The sequence below is a fragment of the Crinia signifera genome, chromosome 6 (genome assembly GCF_055691185.1).
Source record: "Crinia signifera chromosome 6, ASM5569118v1, whole genome shotgun sequence".
Classification (NCBI taxonomy): Eukaryota; Metazoa; Chordata; class Amphibia; order Anura; family Myobatrachidae; genus Crinia; species Crinia signifera.
This window is the reverse complement of record NC_139222.1, coordinates 152,758,101-152,777,978: the sequence shown is the minus strand read 5'-3', so window position 1 is coordinate 152,777,978 and position 19,878 is coordinate 152,758,101. Positions and strand designations below refer to the sequence as shown.

The window sequence follows — 19,878 nt, the reverse complement described above, 5'->3', positions numbered from 1 at the left end:
CACTCATTATAAATACAAATGTGAGAATGTAGTGTTATGGAGAGAGAGAGAGAGAACAAAGAGCAAGGTGTACAAGAAACTAAGGGGTAGATTTACTAAAGATTCTAAAACAGACACATGGTGGTGGTGTCCATAGCAACAAATCAGATTCCATCTAGAATGCAACAGAGAAAGGATAGCTATAATATCATTGGCTACCATGGTCATCAAAACTACTGTTTTCAAAGATTTATTAAATACCCCCCTAAGCAGAGCCGGGCACCAGCAGCTTCTGCTGATTAAAATGATATGCAGCATGCCTATATTCTGTGTGTGAGTGAGGCTGTACCTGCATATGAAATAGTGTGCTCATGGAAATCACTGTAACATAGCATTCTGTATGCAGGTACAGCCACAGTCACACACAGAATATAGGCATGCCCCATATCATTTTAATCATCGGAAGCTCCTTGTGTGTGCTGGTCATAACAATGCAAATAAGATGAATTTTCAGCAAAAAAGGCACCCAATGTTAGCAGAACTGGCCAGGAGCTGCATGGCCTATTGAGGCAAGATGTATGAAGAAACATCTGTATCCAAGCAGAGGCAGAGGTCACAGTGTTAGCGGCTGTGGAAGTGCTGCGGGTGGGTTGGTTGTGCAATAGTGTTCGGCATATGTGTAAGGGGCATTATGTGTGTCATGTATAAATTCATTCATAATGTGCGACATGTGTAACAGGCATTATGTGTGTCATATGTATAAGGGCATTATTAATATGCAACATATGTGTAATGGGCATTATGTGCGTCATGTGTATAAGGGCATTATTAATGTGCAACATATGTGTAAGGGGCATTATGTGTGTCATTATGTGTATGAAGGGCATTAATAAAGGTTGGCATAATGTGTAAGGGGCATTATGGTTATAAGGACATTAAAAATGTGTGTCATGTGTAAGGGGCATTACAGTGTGGTATTACCAGGGGTGCCGAGAGAAAGGGGTAGGGGGTACAAATTACCCTGGCCAAAGTCTGATGGAAGGGCCCAGTGGGGGCCCCGAGCCCCCTCCCCTTAAGTGACAGCAGCAACTGCAGCTCTTCTACTCTGCCCAGCACACACTGCTTTGTGCTGGGTTGCAGTGTGGCCATGGAGGTGCTTAAAACACAATATTTTCTAAGGGTATAATGTGAATAATATGAGGAGTAATGTACATAAGGTAAAGTGGTACTACTGTGTGATGTAACGTGAATAAGGGACACCATTGCATGATATAATGTGAATAAAGTTGCACTACTGTGTTGCATAATTTGAATTGGGGGTACTATTGTGTGGCCATGCTCCTTCCCAGCAAGAACACACCCCTGTTTGGGCTGCGCACCGAATGTGTGCACTGTTTCTATTTAAAATATTGCGGGTAGGAGCACCAAAATGATGACTGCTATGATGAGGGTTGATGGTGCTGGGAAAGGGGAGCAGGGTCAGAGGCAGAACTAGTGGCAGTGCTAGGGGGCACCAGCCAAAATCTTGCCTAGGGTATCATTTAGGCTCTGCCCCTAAGCGTTAAGGCTTGCTGTTAGGTTTAAACTCAACAGTAACCATGTGGGCTTTTTACCCAGAAATGTCATCCTGGATTGTCGAAATTGATTGCACTGCGGATTAAAAATATACAGTTTTTTTTTTCTTGCCAAGCATTTAAGCTCACATTGCGAGTACTCACAGGTCCTTTTTTTTACCATTAATCTTCGCTATAGCTGAATCGGCTCCAGTTTTCAAATGAATGAATAATTATAAAATGTAATTATTTTTTTCCATTTGAAGCTCCTTTACTAGTCTAGGCCACTTTACTTAACAAAAGGAGCGGAGCTTTTAGCGTCTAGACTTCAAATTTTCTTATAAAAAGCTCTGTCTTAAGCTGGATGTTACCATAGGCGCGCGCAGCACATTTTATTAGGGGGTGCACCGTCAAAAGAGTTTGTCTAGCACCACTTATTGTGCATAACTAGCACCGCCCATTGGGTGTGTCCTACACCGCCAATCATAATCTCCTTCCTTTTTTCAGTTTTAATCTTCTAATTACTAGTACAATTAACAATGCAAACACACATAACTGATTATTGGATGCTTCTTTAAATGGAATACAGTTCCAAAAAAATAACGGGGCAGTACGGATGGTGTAATGGTTACAGCACTGATGTCATGGGTTCGATTCCCACCATGGCTCTAACTGTACAGAGTTTGTATATTCTCCCCGTACTTGCGTGGGTTTCCTCCGGATACTCCGGTTTCCTCCCACAATTCAAAAATATACTGGTAGGCTAATTGGCTCCCAACAAATTAACCCTAGATTGTCTGTGTGTGCATGTACAGTACACGTGGTAGGGAATATAGATTTTAAGCTCCACTGGGGCAGGGACTGATGTGAATGTTCAAATATCCTCTGTAAAGCGCTGCGGAATATGTATGCGCTATATAAGAAACTGTTAATAAATAAAAGGTATTGCTGGTATTGCTAGCGGCAGGGATGTGTTCATAAGGGTGGGCACAGCACAGCATTAAGGGGGTGCCAGTGCACCCCTAACACTCAATGTGCGCACGCCTATGGATGTTACTATAACATTGTATCGATACAGAAAACAAGACATACTGACATTATTTAGCCAAGATAACAATCTTGTGTATTGCAACAATACCAGAATATCGAGCTGAAGACTAGTGGCTCTTCTTGGATAGTTCTAAAAGGAGTTTAAGGGAATAGATTTTAGACAGTGGCAGAACTCTGGGAGGCAATGGAGTCATCTGCCGCCGGGCTCCTGTTCCCAAGGGGACACCTCTCCTACCCTGCTAAATCAGTTAATCGAAAACCGTCAATATGGCTTTAGTAGCCGAATTCTGAAATATATGTGTTCTCTCTCTCTAAATATATATAGCTAAACATATATATAGAACACATATATTTCATATATTATATATATATCTTGCCTCCGCGCAACCGGGACAAACTTATGCCACTGATTTTCATTCATTCCTATTGGTCATTCAACAAAACTTAAAGAACAGTATGAGAATATCAAGGTGCATACACACTGTACAATTTTTTGGACCAATTTCGTTGAAAGACATTTCCCTTGAACCCAGTGTCCTGGATGAAAGATGTTGATGAAAGATATTGATGACAGATGAAAGGCGAAAGCTCTAGCTACAGTTTATAGGCTTTTTTTTAAAGATATCCAAATTGAGCTGCATGCACAGTTGACGAACAATCTTGATGAACAACTGGCAGCTATGCGCTTCATCATTCGTTGTTCGTTGCAGTCACACTGAAAGATATTTCGGTACTCTTTACCTAGCACGGCGCCCGCGATTACAATCGCGGGCGTCGGGGGTAAAAAATCGCGGGCATCGCGGGTAAATCAAAAACGGGTGCGACGCGATGCCCGCGATTTTCCCATAGGGATCAATGTTAAAAGTCAGATTGGTCGCGATTTTAGCGTTAATTGGCTCAATGCCCGCGATTTTTACATAGGAAACAATGTTAAATGGGCCACAGAGCCCTAATAGTCCCCCTGAAGTGTGAAATGGCCACAACAATTTTTAACGCCACCCCACGATCAACGTGAACCCGAAGCGTGGCAAGCGCAGCGAGCCCGCGAGGGGCGGCGGTACGCGTCCTCCGACCTTTTCATACCCCCACTATCCACGTCGGCGTGGAGTTGAGAATAGAATAGTGTGGCGAGCGCAGCGAGCCACCGAGCCCGAAGCGTGGCGAGCGCAGCGAGCCCCGCGCGGGGACGCGGATACCTTCACAGTTATACGCGTCCCCTCACGGGCTTCACAGGTGTCCGTGGCGACGCGGACACCTGTGAAGCCCGCGAGGGGACGCGTTTACCTGTGAAGGTATCCGCGTCCCCTCGCGGGGCTCGCTGCGCTCGCCACGCTTCGGGCTCGCTGCGCTCGCCACACTATTCTATTCTCAACTCCACGCCGACGTGGATAGTGGGGGTATGAAAAGGTCGGAGGACGCGTACCGCCGCCCCTCGCGGGCTCGCTGCGCTCGCCACGCTTCGGGTTCACGTTGATCGTGGGGTGGCGTTAAAAATTGTGGGGGCCATTTCACACTTCAGGGGGACTATTAGGGCTCTGTGGCCCATTTAACATTGATTCCTATGTAAAAATCGCGACCAATCTGACTTTTAACACTAAAATCGCGACCAATCTGATTTTTAACATTGGTCCCTATGGAAAATCGCGGCCATCGCGGGCATCGCATCGCACCCGTTTGGTCGCGATGGTCGCGATGGGCGCCGTGCTAGGTAAAGAGTACCGATATTTCTACCAATTTCTTTCAGAATGGCTGAAATTAACGAAATTGGTCTTCGGAGAAAAAAATGCTTATTCTCAGCATCAGTGGTCTGTGTGTTGATTTAAAAATGGTAAACCTTCTTCATGGGCAGCAAAGTGAATATACTAAGTATCCTTGTCACATATGCTTATAGGATAGTTGTGCAACAAAAAAGTACTGGCAGCTAACTGTATCGCCTCCAAGAGAAGTTATAACTGTAGGAGAAGCCAACATCACTCATGAGAATTTAATCAACAGAAAAAGATTGTATTGCTGCCCCTTCATATCAAACGGGGCTCATGAAACAAATTATAAAAGCATTGGATAAGCAGGTGATTGTTTCACGTATTTATAAATTAAAGGCAGGAATTTTTTTATTCCCCACAGACATTGAAACTGTTGAAGGATCCAAATTTTACTACATCTATGACTGAAACCCATCTGGAGCTTGGTTGAGTTATGTCTGTCATTCAAAAATGTTTAGGCAATCACAAGGCAGACAACTACCAGGAATTAGTCCACAATATGCTATAAGTATTAACGTAAAAAAAAAAATTCACAGCCATTTAGATCACTTTCTGTCCAATCTATGAGATTTAAGTGAAGAACAGGGTGAATGGTTCCACCAGAATATTCAGGTAATGGAATAAAGATATAAACGAAGGTGAAATCGTCACATGATGGCCGATTGCCTTTAGAGTCTGAAGGGAGATTGCCTGCAACAAGAATACAAAAAAAATTCCTACAAATAAAACCGTTCTCATAGCTTCCTAACACTTAAATGCAGGGGTTCTCAAACTCGGTCCTCAGGACCCCACACAGTTCACGTCTTCCAGGTGACCCGGCAGGTGCACAGGTGGTGCAATCATTACTGACTGACACAGGTGAAGCTAATTGTTTTCACTTGTGATTCTAAAAGGGGAGACCTTCAAAAATGCACTGTGTTGGATCCTGCTTTAATGTATGTAATTATCCTGTGTCTTTTTATAACATTTTACAAATCAAATTTAATCAGAATAAAAAAATATCTAACATTGTTTAATTTAATTTTTCATAAATATTAAAGACCAATGCATATCTCAAAAACTAGAGCTAATTGAACAATAAGCATGGTACATGGCATGGCAGATTCTTAAATCAGATTGACTGTTTCCCAGTATTATTTACGATGAGACTTTATCTACAGAACAATCTATAGCTAAAACACCTCCCACTTTATTCCTGCAGTTAAATGATTAACTATGGATGAGGTTTATATATCTAGAAGAACTATTGCAGCTGTGGTCTCTGCAGGACTTCCACTCATGGATTATATTAGTGCCCCAGAGACATTATGTAAAACAGCCTAAAGTGAATTACATTAAATTTCCTGAGCCCACAAGAGTCCAGCCCCAACAGTGGAGAGGAGATTTGTCACATATTTATCTCAATGATTAATGCAGAATTATTACAATTCAATATTAACCGATATAGCAGCGGTAGACTAAACATTTCTTTTTTATAATCATACAACCAACATCTGTGGAGACGAGTCTGCTAACTGCTTGCAGCGCAATTCTATGTACCGTATAGTAAAACAAAACAAAAACATGTTTATATAGTGCATCTGGAAAGTATTCACAACGCTTCACTTTTTCAATATTTTGTGATGTTACAGCCTTATTTTAAAATGGAGTAAATTAATTTTTCTACACACAATGGGGCAGATGTATTAAGCCTGGCGAAGAGATAAACTGGAGATAAAGTTGAGATAAAGTGGAAGGAGATAATGCACCAGCCAATCAACTCCTAACTGACATATTTCAAACACAGCTGATTGGCTGGTGCATTATCTCCTTCCACTTTATCTCCAGTTTATCTCTTCGCCAGGCTTAATACATCTGCCCCAAAACCTCATAATGACAACATTAGAATTTGAAATCACATGTACATAAATACAGGTTGAGTATCCCCTATCCGAAATGCTCGGGACCACGAGCATTCCGGATAGGGGAATTTTTCGTTTTTTGGAATATATTTTTTAAAGCATACTTACCTGTCCCCTGATGGTGTCCGGTGGTCCCTCGGCGTCCACGCAGTCCCCGGGTGTCCACAGCAGGCCTCCGGCATCTTCTCTGGGTCTCCAGCGGTCCCAGGAATGCATTGCGCGAGTGTGCGCGCGCACCGGTGACGTCACCGGCGCGCACGGAGACTCGCGCAATGCATTCCTGGGACCGCTGGAGACCCTGGAGAAGATGCCGGAGGCCTGCTGTGGACGCCCGGGGACTTGGTAAGTATGAAAAGAGGGTTAGGGGGTTAAAAAAAAAAAATTCTAATGATTCCAAAAACCACGGTTTTTGGAATAATTCGGATAAGGGATGTCCGGATACCGGATACTCAACCTGTATACACAGCCTTTGCCATGAAGCTCACAATTGAGCTTAGGTGCATCCTATATCCACTGATCATCCTTGAGATGTTCCTACATCTTGAGTCCACCTATGGTAAATGCACACACCTGTCTATATAAGGTCCCACACTTATTTATTTATTACTTATTAACAGTTTCTTATATAGCGCAGCATATTCCGTTGCGCTTTACAAAAGGAGACAGTGATACAACAAACAGGGTATTTACAGACAGTCAAAAGGTAGGAGGGCCCTGCTCGCAAGCTTACAATCTATAGGATTGACAGCATTTGACAGTGCATATCAGAGCACAAACCAAGCATGACATCAAAGGAAGTGTCTATAGACCTCCGAGACAGGATAATCTCAAGGTACAAATCTGGAGAAGGGTATAGAAAAATATCTGCTGCTTTGAAGGTCCCAATGGCCTCCATCATCCGAGACTCTTCCTAGAGCTGTCCGGCCATCTAAACCAGGCATGTCCAAACGGGATGCGGTCATTTGGTCTACTGCATTATGGTAGAAAGTCATTAGGTCGAATCCATTAGGTCGACATGCTAAAAGGTCGACATGACTCTAGGTCGACATGGGAAAAGGTCGACATGATTCTAGTTCGAAAGGTCATTAGTTCGACAGGTCATTAGTTCGACAAGGTCATTAGTTCGACATTGTCTATGTCGACATTCACAAGGTCGACATGGAGTTTTTCACTGTTTTTTGAGCCAACATGTGCCGACAGGCGGTATTTCATGCCCTACCATCCACTAGGGCGTGGTGGGAGAATAAAATAGTGTGCCGAGCGTAGCGAGGCACCGTGCCCGACGCATAGCGAGCGCAGCGAGCGATGCGAGGGGATGCAGTGCACTTTAAACTGTGTCCATGTCGACTGTGTTGACATTCAGGTAAAAAAACAGTGAAAAAACCCCATGTCGACCTTGTGAATGTCGACATAGACAATGTCGAACTAATGACCTTGTCGAACTAATGACCTGTCGAACTAATGACCTTTCGACCTAGAATCATGTCGACCTTTTCCCATGTCGACCTAGAATCATGTCGACCTTTTAGCATGTCGACCTAATGGATTCGACCTAATGACTTTCTACCATAATGCAATAGACCAAATGATCCCAACCCGCTCAAACTATGGCCCTCCAGCTGTTGTGAAACTACGTCCCATCATGCCTTGCCACAGTTTTGCTGTTAGGGAATGCAAAAACTATGGCAAGGCATGCTGGGATGTGTAGTTTCACAACATCCTGGAGGGCCATAGTTTGGACATGCCTGATCTAAACTAAGCGATCAGGGGAGAAGGGTCCTAGTGAGGGAGGTGACCAAGAACCCTATGGTCACTGACTTCAGCATTCCTCTGTGGAGCTAATTATATCACTTGATTCTGTGAGGAGACCTGCAAAACATGCACTGTGAGGGTCCTGAGGACCGACTTTGAGAATCTGTGTTCTAGAAGGACAACCATCTCTGCAGCAATCCACCAATCAGGCCTGTATAGAATAGTGGCCAGACAGAAGCCACTCCTTAAAACTGAAAAGCATCTGGCAGCCTGCCTAGAGTTTGCCAAAATGCACCTGAAGGACTCTGACCATGAGAAAAAAAATTCTCTGGTCTGATGAGACAAAGATTGATCTCTTTGGCATGAATGCAAGGCATCATTTTTATAGGTAACCAGGCACCGCTCATCGTCAGGCCAATACCATCCCTACAGTGAAACATGGTAGTGGCAGCATCATGCTGTGGGGATGTTTTTCAGTGGCAGGAACTGGGAGACTAGTCAGGATAGAGAGAAATATGAATGCAGCAACGTACAGAGACATCCTAGACAAAAACCTGCTCCAGAGCGCTCTTGATCTCAGACTGGGGCGACTGTTCATCTTTCATCAGGACAACAACCTAAAGCACACACAGGGGTGATGAGAGGGGAGGGGGGAGCAGGTACAGTTCACCCGGGCCCGGACCTGTCATGGGGGCCCAGGTCTGGACACACTTTTTTTTTATTTGGTGGCGAGTGTGCCAGGTCTGAGTGCACCAGAGTTCAGGAGTGTGGACGTGGGCCGCCCTGGGGGCAGCAGCATCACAGAGGTCCTTCTGAGTGTCGTTCCACTCTCCAACTCCAGGGCCTGCTGAGAGCCCGCCATGTGACTTGGGAGTTTACCATGGCTCGGCGACAGGAGGATGCTTAGGGTAGGTAGTCCCTGGGTGCCGGGAGGAGCTGGGTCAGAGAGAGGCAATCTCCCGTGGGAGTACCACCCACTCCGCAGAATCCAGCCCACCCCGCTCCCCACATTCCCATGTCAGCCGCCACCAGCAGCAGCAGGTGCTAGTGCCATGTATTCAGCCCAGCAGTCCCAGACCTGGTTCCCCACCATGTGTCCAGGTCACTGTGGTCCAAGGTGGAAGGTGGGTGGCTGGTTGCTCTGTGTCTACTGCCTCCCTGCATGCTGCTGGGGCTAAGATCCAACTCTGCAAGTCAGCATGTAACCCCTGGCAGAGCATGTACTGTAAGACCATGACAATGAGCATGCTAACCCCTGGCAAAGCTTGTAACCCATGGCAGAGCATGTAAATCCATGACAATGAGGATTTTAACCCCTGGCAGAGCAGGTTAATCCCATGGCAAAGAGCATGTTAACCCCTGGAAAAGCAGGTTAATCTGATGGCAAATAGCATGTTAATCCCTGGCAGAGAATGTTAAACCCTGGCAGAGCATGTTACTCCGGGCAGAGCATGTAACCCCTGGCAGAGCAGGTTAATCCCATGGCATCAAATGTGAAGCCATAGCAATGAGCATTTAGGTAAGCGTAATTTACAGTATGTGGCATAATACTGTATGTGTGGTATTATATGTAATAGACATTACAGTGTGTGGCATAATATGCAATGAGCATTACGGTATGTGGAATAATGTGTAATGGGCATTATGACATGTGGTAAAATATGTAATGGGTATCACGGTGTATGGCATAATATGTACTGGCCACTACAGTGTGTGGCATAACGTGTAATGAGCATTATGACATAGTGGAATAATATGTAATGGGTATGTGACATGTGCATTCTGTTGTAAATTTTTGTCCCGTTATCCTGCTTGGAAGCAGTGGCGTAACAACGGGTCTGCAGAGTGTGTGGGGAACTCCGTCCGTGGGGGCCCCAGGAAGTTGTTGTACCGGGGCCCAGGATTTCTCTTAGCGGCCCTGAGCACATAGCCAACATATCAAAGGAGTGGCTTTAGGACAACTCTGTGAATGAGCCCAGATTTGAATCAAATTGAACATCTCTGAAAAGACCTGAATTGGATATGCACCAACGCTTCCCATCCATCCTTAAGGAGCTTGAGAGGTGCTGCAAAGAGGAATATGCAAAACTGCCCAAAGATGTGTGTGTGGAATCATACTCAAAAAGACTTGAGGCCATTGCTATGTGCCATCACTACCAGCACTATCACATCACTATCAGCGATCTATGAGTTACTGGCCATGCCCCCCCCCCCCCCATTCCCCTGTCATCTGTGAATAGCTGCTGTGTGCATTCAGTACTGCTCTACTAATCAGAGCAGCAAGTAACAGGGGGTCTACTATCTGCCTCCCCCAATGCTGGACACTGCTTCCTGTGGGTGGGACAGTCCACAAAAAATGGGGCTGTCCTTCGAAAATCAAAACACTTGATAGTTGCAACGCACACAAACATAAAGCAATAAAATGTAGGATTGAGTGCTATTTTGTTTAACACTGTCACTGTGATGGCGATTGGTAATGGGTCATAGTGGTTGTTGTTGGTAGATGGCCATAGTGATAAAGGTTTGTGACAGTAATACAGTAAAGGTGATAGTTGTTGGTAATGGTGTATAAAGGGTGGAAGTGATAAATCCTGGGTAACAGTCATAGATAATGAGAGTTGGTTAATACACCCTCACTGCTTTAGACGTTTAGTGAGAATTAGCAGACAATACATGTAGCTGCCCATGTAACCTTCAGTGCTGTATTTGAATCACCAAACGCATTTGTTATTTAACACAGAACTGACTCTACTGTTATAAAAATAGCATTTCTCTTTATGTGTGTTGAACAAAGCTAGGCTCTCTGCAGGAATACACAGTCTGCAAGTTCGGGCAAGCTGGGTTTGTTTGACAGTGGTCGATTATCTTTTGATTTCAAAGGAACACGTTAAGCTGTACTGTGCATTCTGTGGCCTAACTTTAAGTGTAGAGACCGTTTAACTACTGACCGTGCTAATTGAATTTTAAATGCTTATTTGTTCTTTGCTACAAGTGGGTTTCCATCACATATTTTTTTGTGAGAAAGAGACATTTGTTCCCATTGAGAATGTGCTTAATGGTTACAGCTACTTTTTTATTCTTTCAACTGAAATGTTTGGGAGCAAGTGGGGGATTGTCATTTGCTCCCATACATTACCAGATTTGCTAGACAGATTAGACAAATAAATCCAGAGGTGCAACTACCATTGGTGCTACAGGTGCATTGCAGTGGGGCCCCCGATGACTGCCCAAACCAGCAGTGAGTGTTCCCACAGAACATTTTCAGCAATGTTGGATGAATGAGTGCAGGGAGCAGCTAACAACTGGTGTCATTGGCACTGTCAGAGTATGTCTGACTGAGTGCCAAAGTGGGGAAAGCCAAGGGGGGAGGAGCCTCTGACAGACAGCGCAGGGGCCACTGTGTTCCTGCCTCCACCAAGGTACACCCCCCCTTTTCACTACTCTGCACAGGACATTGTGCTCGTACCCATCACCCACTGTCTTCCACTGTCACCCACTCATTGGCCCTTATTCTGGTCCTTTCACACAGACCAGAATCTTTGCAAGGGCACCGATGGTGGGCGTATGCACATGTGCATACACCTGGTGCTTGTGTCCATGGCGAACAGGGTGTTCGCAAGGTGTGCAGGGGCCTGCCCCTTTTGCATATGGAAACACCCAGCATTTCATGGGCATTCCCATGAGAACACTGGACGTTCTCATGCTAATGAGCCAATGACACGGGGGCGGGCAGCTGACATCATTGCATGTCAGCTGCCCGCCCACTTCCTCCCGAGCGTCCACACATATATAAGTGACTTGAGAGTCACTTTTATACGCGTGTGCCTTCGCCATCATTCGATGGTTGCCGACAATGGAATGATGTGGGTGGATCCCCCAAGGCTGCGAATGGATGTTACTGTGTAACATCCATTTGCAGGCCCTGTGAGCGAATCGCCCTGTGAATGGGTGGCAGCTGGGCCACCATTCGCAAGGCGGGGTTTAGTAGACTCGCAAGAATAACCCCCTTTCTCCCTGTAACACTCTGCCTCCCCCTGCCTTACACTGTCACCCTCTTCCTCTCCTGTCACCATCTGCCTTGTTGCATATTGTGAACTTGGATTGATATATAGAGATAGAGTTAGTGAAGAGGGATACAGCATGTTCATGTGTGTCCAGACCACATGGTTTAAGCTAGGGGTTAAAGTAAGGGGGAACGAGTTGGAACTGAGTTTGACCAACTTTAATGGTAGGAAGAACTGTTCCCCCTCTACCACAGCCCTGAACACTAATTCCAACAGAAAAGCCTGTCCCAGTGGCTTCTTCTGGCATGGTATATGTAATGTAAGGCCATCACCGAAGCTGAAGTGAAGAAGTGCCACTAAGGAGCAGGCCCTGTGCTTGCTGAGGACAGGGTGAGAAGGGGCTGGAGGGACTCAGAGGTGGAAAAGTTGATGGAGGGACACAGGGCATGGAGATGCTGAGGGACATGTGTAATAACCAGCACATGTGGTAATGTTATACATGTATATATAGTAAATACTGTAAGTTAATGAACTATGGTCCCTCATAGAGGGAATAAAATATTAGAAACCAGAGACCTTTTTACAGAAAAGTATGTGAGTGTCATCAGAGACTGTTAGGTGAACCGAAATGCCCCTCACTTTAGGCATCTTGGACTAGTCTGTTTGCTTAGTCCATGCGAAGGAATCACGGACTGAACTATTTCTCCTGCCACATAGGGGAGAAAATCTCTGAGAACAGCCACTGTGAAGTACTAATAAAGTTGGGGAGCTCATGCCACAAATCCGCATGCAGAGGCATAAAAAAAAGGCAGGGGGCCATTTGGAGGTGACAGTTGACCAGTTAGAGAGGAGAGAGACTGCAGAGCGGCACAATATAGCTGAAATGGAGAGCTGCTGTGTAAAGCAGAGTAACGCAGTATAGAGGAAGCGGAGAGCGGCTGCTGGGACAGGAAGGCCGGGGAGAACTTGGAGAGGTGATACTTATCTGCCCGAAATCCGGTGACCGGGTGCCGGAGCCTATCGCACTCTGGTCCGCCAGGAGGCGTGACACCGCTCGCTGGGCGGACCCGGAATCGCGGCCAGAATCATTAAAGTAAGGAGTGACACTGAGTGGCGCAAGAATAAACATTACAGCAGGAGGCGGGCTGTAGACGGTGGAGGAATGTGGCTGAAATCCCGGCAAGTAGCTGAGACCAGTTGCCCTAGAGGTGGGTGGTAACTGAGGCGAGGCCTTGGAGAAAGAAACCAACGGTAAGCGCTTGAGGCTGAGAGGGGGAGGAGACTGCTGTGACGCAGTTAGGCCCCCATGGCTGTCAGTGGAGTGGAGCCCCGGAGGTGTGCTGACAAATAGCAGCATCAGTTAACCCAGCGGTGGGCAGTTGTACCCCTACCCCTGCCTCCATCCCCCTGGCTAGTGAGCTGTCTATAGAAGTTAGCAATTGCAATACAGTGAGGTGTTGGTGAGATTTGCCCAGCATAAGAAGAGCCGGAGTATAAGTACTATTCCAAATAAAGTAGCCAAAGATTTATAGTGCAAAACGTATAGTCTTGAGACCCTGCATAAGGAGATAGCAAAGTATAAATTGCCAGTCGCAGAACTACAAGTGTCACACTAAACAGTTGAGAGGCTGGAGTCCTAGAGAGGAGCACCTTTATACAGTTCACAGTTCCATAAATATTGCAAAGAGGCGAAATAGATAGAGATAAAGTGATGAAGCAGTGGAATAAAGAAATAAGAACTTTGCAAAGGATGTTATACAGTTAGATATTTATTCTACCTATAAAGGAAAGCATTTAGTGATGATTGACAAAACACTTGCCTGCAAGGAAAAGGGTTTTATACTTCAGGCTCTTCTCAGCTTCTGCAAATAAAAGTCAGACAAAGTAAAGCAAAGTCTTGTTCAAAGTGTGGGATTACAAGCTGGAAACAATAGGTTAATATTCCTTCTGTTGTAACCAACAAAGACTAGGAACTCGACATATTATAGGATAAGATAATCCATTGTTGCAAGAGTAGTTCTACCTTAAGGAGAGAATCGTTGTGAGGAGCAGTGCACAGTGTATACTCAGAACTTTGCGAGTTAATAGGATAGACTGTTACAAAATCTTTTGGGACTCAATTTATGCTGTTAGCAGAAGAGTGAAATATGCGTTTTAAAGTGGCAATGCCGACTACAGTATATTAGTTGTAAATGTGTATTGTAATTGAGACGTTAGATGTATGCAAGTGAATTTTTGTCATATTTACTGTGGGTTAACTATTGTTATTAGCTATTTGATCTATAAAAATTCTAATGTATTGCTAGAAAATGGTAAATTTAATTGAATTTGTTTTATGTTGCATAACCTGTTGAAGTGGAACTATTATATACTTCGCAAATATATAAATTTATTCATAAATAAATACTTCATTATAAACTAAAAACCTGTTTATACTTACCGACAATGGAATAATCCTGGAAGTGGAAGAGGAAAGAAGAAGTATCCTGCAAAATAGAAAGGCAGAGAAACATTAGAATAAAACTCCAGTTTATTACACATGGACAGTGAGCTACTGGAGTGACAGAGACAGATGTGTATAAGCAGCACATCTGTGGACATTATGGCCCTTATTCTGGTTCACTCACAAAGGCAAATTCCTTCTCAAATGGACAAAACCACGTACACTGCAGGGGGGCAGATGTAACATGTGCAGAGAGAGTTAGATTTGGGGATGTTGTTTTGTTTCTTTGCAGGGTAAATTCTGGCTGCTTTAGTTTTACACTGTAATATAGATCTCACTTTGAAGTAAAACCCACCCAAATGTAACTCTCTCTGCCAAACCTGCACTGCACATGGTTTTGTCTATTTGAGAAGGAATTTGCCTTTGTGAGTGAACCAGAATAAGGGCCTATATGTATAAGGGGCACTACTGTGTGATTTATTATGAATCAAGGGCACTGCATGCAGTGTAATGTATATATATGATTGTGCTACTGTGTGTTGTAATTTTAATTGGAGTTATTATTGTGTGACCACACCCCTTCCTTGTGGGACCATTATACCTTTATGGGCGGTAGGGCACAAATTCCCTGGCACTGATCTAGGCTCTGCCTAATGAGGGGGTGGTGTTAAGGTGTAAGGAGTTCCACCACCTCTCCAGGATCACTTTAAGGCCTGGCATGGCTGCATCTGTACAAACAAGAGAATTGTAGACTTCTTTTATCAATAAGTGTTAATGACATTTTAGAATAAAATGTATTTAAAGACCAAGGCCGAAACTAGGATTCCTGTTGCCCGGGCCAAGACAGAAATTTAGTGTATGTTGCTTCATTCTCCATCTCTCCATGGGCCAGATTCTCTAAGCTTCAAAAGTGATAAAATGGAGAGTGATAAACGTCCAGCCAATCAGCTCCTACCTGCCATGTCACAGACTGTGTTTGAAAAATGTCAGACAGGAGCTGATTGGCTGGCTGTTTATCACTCTCCATTTTGAAGCTTAGAGAATCTGGCCCCATATCTGTTAAATGCAAAAACTTTTTTTTACCCAACAGGACTATGAGAATGCCTCCCAGATAGAGCAATTTGTGACCCGATTCTTGCTTCGTGAGACAATAAACCAACTACATTCCATGCAGAGCTCCCTGGAGTGCGCTTTGGAAGCTGTGGAGGCACAGACTAGACAAGAAAGGTATTGTACTGCCATTTGTATATCTTACCAACATCATGTGTACTGAGCAGTGTGGCTTACTCAATGACCAATTTAGTAAATTCATTCATTAAACTCAATGACAAACAGAAGTGAAAGTATAGCTAGTTTCAGTTTCATTGGGGCATTTGTCCCTAAACAGTGTTCCTGTGTAAAATGTTATCTGTGGGTGCCATGCACATTGAGTTTTGCAGGTAAAGTATGCCTAGGGGAGTACGGTAGCATTGCTCACAGAAGAGCAGAAATTTGTACAAACTAATGGAAGGAGTTGGACAGAATGTGGGCACATTTACTTGTAAAGTGTAGTGAGATAATTAGTAGAGAATGTGCATTTTATATACATGACATATATTATTGATATAAATACATCACAAATAGTTATGCACATGTTTGAACAAACATTAAAAGAAGATTGGCAATAATTGTATACACATATTCGGCAAAAATGTAATAGCCATTGTACTGAAATAATTTTATTGTATAACAAACACTGTACAACGATTGACATGTGATGTATAACACGTGAACGCAATGTCTCAATAAAAAAGTTTTGAAAAAAAAAAATGTAATAGCCTCCGAATTCAACAGCTGGGATTGAATGCGATACATTGTATGTAAAATGACCGCATATAATGTTCCTCATGCTACTTAGCCATCGGGGAGCTGCCGAGGTTGCATGTGATACCTCAGCTTAGTATATGGAAACCTTTAGACCGGGCATATCCAAACTGTGGCCCTCCAGCTGTTGTGAAACTACACATCCCAGCATGCCTTGGCACAGTTTTAGCATCATTAATAGCAAAACTGTGGCAAGGCATGATGGGACTTGTAGTTTAACAACAGCTGGAGGGCCATAGTTTGGACATGCCTGGTTTAGACGAGATCAAATGTTGCATAGGTTGCTGATTGTAAGGTTTGCATCTTAATGGTTTGTCAAAATATTATCCTTTAAATATTTCATAGTGACTTTATCATAGCATTGCAGCTGCCATACTTTAAATTGCATTGAATAATTTAAGGGTTTATTTAGAGTCAGGAGGAAATACAGCAAATTTGCTTATGGGCAAACATGGCTGATACAGCTGCCTCTGCTGTGTAATGGTATTAGTCCAGCATTCCTGCAAACTGGTGCAAATGCGCTGACTCATGAGATGGCAAACAGTCTCCCACCTAAATTGGGACAGTTGGGGGGTGTTGTAATAACTTAAATACATTTTAGTAACAAAGCTTCTTTATGTTATGACTTACTCTTTTATCATCTGTCCCCTTCAAGACAGGATGTCAAGAAGACAGAGCCTCAGCGGGTCGGACGTAGATGCAGTCGCCGGTCTCATAAGTCTGTCTGCCTCTCCCCAGAAGATGCCTATCCTGGGGTTCTGACAACTGGTATGTCTTTATTTCTGCCTATGGGCCAGATGTATCAAACATCAAAAAGTGAGAAAGTGAAAAATGATAAGCAACCAGCTAATCATCTCCTACCTGTCATATTTCAAACCCAGCCTGTAACATGGCAGTTATGAGCTGATTGGCTGGTTGTTTATCACTCTCCACTTTATCACCTTTTGAAGCTTGATACATTTGGCTCTATGTAAATCTAACTATTTCAAATGTTGGTACTTGTTTCCTAGCACGGCGCCCGTCGGGGTTGATCGCATGCCTTAAGTTAAGGTACTTAAGGCATGCGATGGACGCGATTTTCTGTCAATTACCAGCGTTAATTGCCAGTAAAGAGAAAATCGCATTGATCGCGTCCATCGCGGCCCATTATAATGGCCCGCGATGTGACCGACGCGATTTTCCCATAGAGAACAATGTTAAATGAGTTTTAAAGTTAAAATCGCTTTGATCGCGTCGGTCGCATGCCATTATAATGGCATGCGATGCGATCGACGCGATCAACGCGATTTTACATAGGGAACAATGGGAAAAGGGGTGGAGTTGATTTTATATAGTGTGGAGAGCGCACCGAGCCCAAAGCGTGGCGAGGGGATGCGCATACCTGTGAAGTTATGTGTGTCCCCTCGCGGGGCGCGCTGCGCATGCCACGCTTCGGGCACGGTGGCTCGCTGCGCTCGCCACACTATATAAAATCGACTTGGATAGTGGGGGTATCCGACGTGGATAGTGGGGGTATGAAAAGGTCGTAGGACGCGTACTGTCGCCTCTCGCGGTCTCGCTGCGCTCGCCACGCTTCGGGTTGGCGTCAATAGTGGGGTGCCGTTAACAATGGAGGGCCATTTCACCCATCAGGGGGTGTTTGCTATTAAAATGGGGGGTTTTGGGGCTTTTTACATTGAAATCAATGTCAAATTGGGTCTCAGGGACCATTTTACATTTATTCCAATGTAAAAATCGCGTTGATCGCATGCGATTTGGTTGGCATGCGATGCAATCGACGCGATTTTTGCGGCCACGATCAACACAATTAAAATCGGTGGCGCCATGCTAGGAAACAAGTACCCAAATGTTTTCTCTATATCTGGTAGGTGTGCTGGTAGATGGGGACACTCAGTGGTCTATACAGATTAATCGGTTGGAACAGCTCATTGACAAGCTGAAGTGTACGGTAAGCGATGCCTTCATGTAATTAGAGATATACATCATATGTACAGGTAGCAGTCAATTTACCAACAGGAAAGAATATGTATGATACAGCGCTAGGGTTTTTACTGAAAAAGTTTTTATTACAATATCTTATCACATTTAATGAATAGTAAGAATAAAAATGATGATGTCATAAATACATTTTATATGTGAATTCTCATAGAATAAAAAATGATAAAAAAATCAATAATGATGAATGAGTTTTCCAGCTAGCATTCAATGTTATGGAGAATAAATGTTTGCATCCAAATCAACACCGGTGGGTATATAATTTCCAATTTTGCAGGGACACTAATCTGATTCAAACTAGCTGGGTATGGAGAGAGGGAGCTGTAAAGACAGATTGGAGGTAGAAACAGATAGTTACTAGGGATGGGGTGGAGAGCTTGTGGGCTAAAATCTGTCACATCTCAAAGTGAACGGAAAAAAAATCACAGCTCAAAGTGATAGTATATTGCAGAAGCCATCATTTTGACTTGTTTTTACTAGTAAATAATATTAATAGTGCTGAGTTACAAATACAAATGATATTTTTGCATTATTTTTCTATTATGCCTTTAGCATGCAATGTAATGAGATCTGGGCGGTGACAGAGTTCTGGTTCTTATTACTTTATCTTTACTAGGGACATCCTCATCTACAACCTGGGCAGGAAGATGTGACTCCTAGTAGTGGACACATGGTAAGTTGTCGCCACATTCATGGCATCATTTCCTTCCTCCGGGAAGTGTAACATAGTCAATGACTATATCAGTGGTTACCAACCTTTTTGTCTTTACCCCTTGATTAGGCTTTTCATTTATGAGTATCCCTCCTCTCCTAAATCCCCCCCATCCCTCCACTCAAAAAAAAAATTTTGTGCAGAGGGGTAGTGTGCAGTCCGGAATTGGGTCCCTCTGTGTCTTGCCTTTGGCTGTGTACTATCTCCGTTAAGATCCTGCATGCCTTATAAATCTAGTCAGATTGCCAATCAGGGCCAGTGCCCTGACAGATCGCTCAGCACACATCGCCGTGCAGCACTGTGCTGAGTGATTTTGCTGAGCTATGTGCATCGCTCAGCACAGTCGCCCCATGTGTAGGCCCCACAAGCCCATAGCTGTTAAGATGCCACACATCAAATTTGTAAAAGCCACACATACGCCTAATTTACCATGGATCACTAATTAGAGAATTCACAATCTATTCAAATATTGAACAACTGCACCTGCACAGTGTTTGCATTGCACATGCGTGGCCACAGTTAGCAAATAAAGGGTTAGATGTATTAAGCCTTAACAAGAGATAAATTCAAGAGTGATAAAGACCGATAACCGTCCAGCCAATCACCTGCTAACTGCCATGTTACAGGCTGTGTTTGAAAAAAGTCAGTAAGGAGCTGATTGGCTGGACGTTTATCTCTCCTTATCACCCTTGCATTTATCTCTTGTTAAGGCTTAATACATCTGCCCAAATATCCATACACATAGCAGTGGCAGTTTGATAAGAAGCCAGCTTTTAGTGCTGGAAACACCTAAACTGGGTGTGTTTGTGAAAACACAGCTGTGCCCAGACTTTTTTTTGGGGTACGTCTCTGACATCCGCGAT

General features: G+C 44.0%; 1 protein-coding gene across 2 annotated transcripts in view; it reads left to right on the top strand.

Annotated features, from left to right (window-relative positions):
- NECAB3 (N-terminal EF-hand calcium binding protein 3) overlaps positions 1-19,878 on the top strand; it is an 86,929-nt gene that overhangs the window by 28,667 nt on the left and 38,384 nt on the right. For both annotated transcript variants that reach the window (XM_083147678.1, XM_083147677.1), the window contains exons 6-9: positions 15,536-15,672; positions 16,964-17,076; positions 18,177-18,256; positions 18,920-18,976. In XM_083147678.1, the coding sequence (XP_083003804.1) occupies positions 15,536-15,672; positions 16,964-17,076; positions 18,177-18,256; positions 18,920-18,976 (387 nt within the window). The remainder of the gene's footprint in view (positions 1-15,535; positions 15,673-16,963; positions 17,077-18,176; positions 18,257-18,919; positions 18,977-19,878) is intronic.